Below are 2,574 nucleotides of genomic sequence, written 5' to 3' on the forward strand. Positions count from 1 at the left end.
GAGGTAGGGCTGGGGTTCACCACCTGCAATCACCCGCCCCAGGCTTTATCCCCCAGTGAAAAACGCTCCGGCAAATGCTCTGGCAGAACTCCCACGCGTTACTGCAGACACGGGGAGAAAAGGCGAAGTAAAGGGGAATTTTGCTACAGTTCAGCGGGGCTGAGCTTTCGCCCAAAAGCAAAGCAAAGCGGGAGAGGAACGGTGCCGCAGGGCCGGGGGCACAGGGTGAGCAAGGGAAAGTTTCGCGGAGCAGCAGGCAGGGCGCGATCTGGGACCCCCCAGCTTTCCCCCTGCTCCTCTCCTGGCCGCAGGAGCCGGCAGAGATTTGTTTGCCGATGAGTCAGGTGGAAGCCCTCGAGATTGCGGATTTGAAATACAGGCAACAGGGAGAGACACTGCTGCACCCCAGGGCGTATCTGAAAAACAGAACTTTTGACCAGCCTAAATCAGGTGGAAAACCAAGAGACGGCAGCCCGGAGCGCCTAGGGAGGTCTAAAAAGCTGTTGCTTCATTTCTCCATTCTGAAATAAAAGGAGCAGAGAGAAACAATAAAGGCAAGTTAGGGGAGGCTGGAGCCAGGCTACCAGCTTCGTCCTATGGCAAAACAGATGTGCACAGCCTGCAGGAGACCTCAGGGTTTGTGCAGAGCGATGTAGAGCTGGAACAGGGTTAAAGAAGGGAGAAGAGCTCCCGGTGTAAGCGAGCCGTGCCCTCCGCTGCAAAACCCTTGGGTCACAGCTCCTCATCAGCCTGTGACACCCCTGGGCTCCGCATTTCTGCTGAGTTGGGTCAGCCCATCCATGGATGAGTCGTCCCTGGAAGCACCTTTTTTTTGCCCTTTCTCCCACCTCCCAAACTTGTGCAGAGTTTTGCTTTTAAGCTTCCCTGTCCGGTTCTCCCTGCAGGTGCAGCGACCATCGGCCACCTCTGCTGGGGAAAACAACACAGATTTGCAAGGCTACAAGTGTGTGAGACCGAGGAGGGTGGCACATTTTACTCTATCTGCAACCTTAGTGATGACAGGAACTGCCAGCTCCAAATATAAAAAAACGGCAAATCGGTTACACGACATCCTTTAGGAAAAGCCTTTGCTCATAAATCACTGGCCTTCTGCAGGAACCGTGCTCCAGTCACAGATAAAATAAGAGCAGCACAGTCCCAAGGTGGAGGGAAATGAGAGAAGGGGAGATGGAAAAGATGGCAGAAGAGGAGAAAGCAAAGAGGTCAGTGAGGAGAAAACAACAGAGCAAAAGTCGGGCACTAACACTGCGCAGTTTTCTGCTGCGGCCAGCGCGGGGCTGAGCTCCCACGCAGCCCCCGGCATGTCCCAGTGCTGGGAGTGGGCAACGGAACCACTGGGGACCCTCCGAGCAGCCCTGGGAGAGCTGAGCTCACACAACCGGCGACAGCAAACCCCACCCCGAGCCTCCGTCCACAGACCCCAGCTCCTGAGTTGTGGTGGCCCTGAATTTGCCGGCGGCCCTTGCCTGCACCAGCACAGCCACTGCTGCCTTGTGGGTACTTTTTCCACATTCAGGACTTTTCTCTGTCTCCCTCCCAGCCCTCTGAGACCCATCTTTAAGCAGAGTTTCTGGCTGTCACTTGCAGCCCCCAAGCCCGCTGTGGGTGTCCCCACGGCCACTGAGCTCAGCAGTCCCTGCAAGCCCAGGGCTATGGGAGGGGGGAGGACGTACCTTCCTGCGGAGCGTTCGTGTCCCACACAGACCACATCTGCACAAAGAAAAAGGGAGCCCAGCACACTATGAAAGCTAACACTATGATGAAGGTCATTTTGACCGTCCGGATCTTGGCTTTGGAGATGAGCCTGATGCTGCTGACCCTGGCAAACGCCATCCCGCTGCAGGAGCTGGAGCTCAGCCCCACGTTGGGCCCGTGAGCCATCTTAAGCTTCACGTTCTGCCAGATTTTGAAGCTGATCAAGCCGTAGCAGATGCTCAGCATCAGCACAGGGATGATGTAGACCATGAGGGTTATCCAGGTGACATAGGCTTTAGGTCCCCAGGGCTGGATGAAATCTGCCCAACAGTCATAAACCCCATTCCCCACATCCCTCAGAGAAAATATGTGGATCTGCGGGATGCTGACCAGCAGGCACAGCAGCCAGGTGAGGAGGACGGAGACCCGGTCCGCTCTCCTGTGCAGGGACCTCAGCGGCTGACAGATGGCCAAACACCGGTCCAGCGACATCAGCAACAGCATGTAGGTGGAAGCGAACATCCCCACTACCTGCAAGTACTTGATCAACCGGCAAAGGAAATCTGGCCCATAAAACCTGAAGGTGATGTCCCAGATGAGCTGGGGCAGCACCTGGAAGATGGCCACGACCAGGTCGGCGATGCTCAAGTGCTTCATGAAGAAGTACATGCGGGAGTGCTTCTGCCGGGTGGTGTGGATGGCCAGCAGCACGCACAGGTTGCCGGTCAGGGCGAGGAAGAGGATGAGGCAGAGCACCGTCACCTCCACCTTGGCCATGTCCTCGTTCCTCTTCAGTGGGTCCGTGGTGCTGTTCCTCCCGGAGCTCTGGTTCTCCAGGTGGAGGCTGCCGTTCCCCAG

At 56.6% G+C, this 2,574-nt stretch overlaps 1 protein-coding gene across 1 annotated transcript; it reads right to left on the reverse strand.

Moving 5' to 3' along the window:
• Positions 1-1,694: 1,694 nt before the first annotated feature.
• On the reverse strand, positions 1,695-2,571 carry OXTR (oxytocin receptor; the record flags this gene model as incomplete). The annotated part of the gene is made up of 1 exon (XM_009868058.1): positions 1,695-2,571. A coding segment is annotated over one exon (877 nt), but the record flags the coding sequence as incomplete, so codon positions are not given.
• Between the last annotated feature and the right edge of the window lie 3 nt (positions 2,572-2,574).

The sequence above is a fragment of the Apaloderma vittatum genome, unplaced genomic scaffold (assembly GCF_000703405.1).
Source record: "Apaloderma vittatum isolate BGI_N311 unplaced genomic scaffold, ASM70340v1 scaffold29934, whole genome shotgun sequence".
Lineage (NCBI taxonomy): Eukaryota > Metazoa > Chordata > Aves > Trogoniformes > Trogonidae > Apaloderma > Apaloderma vittatum.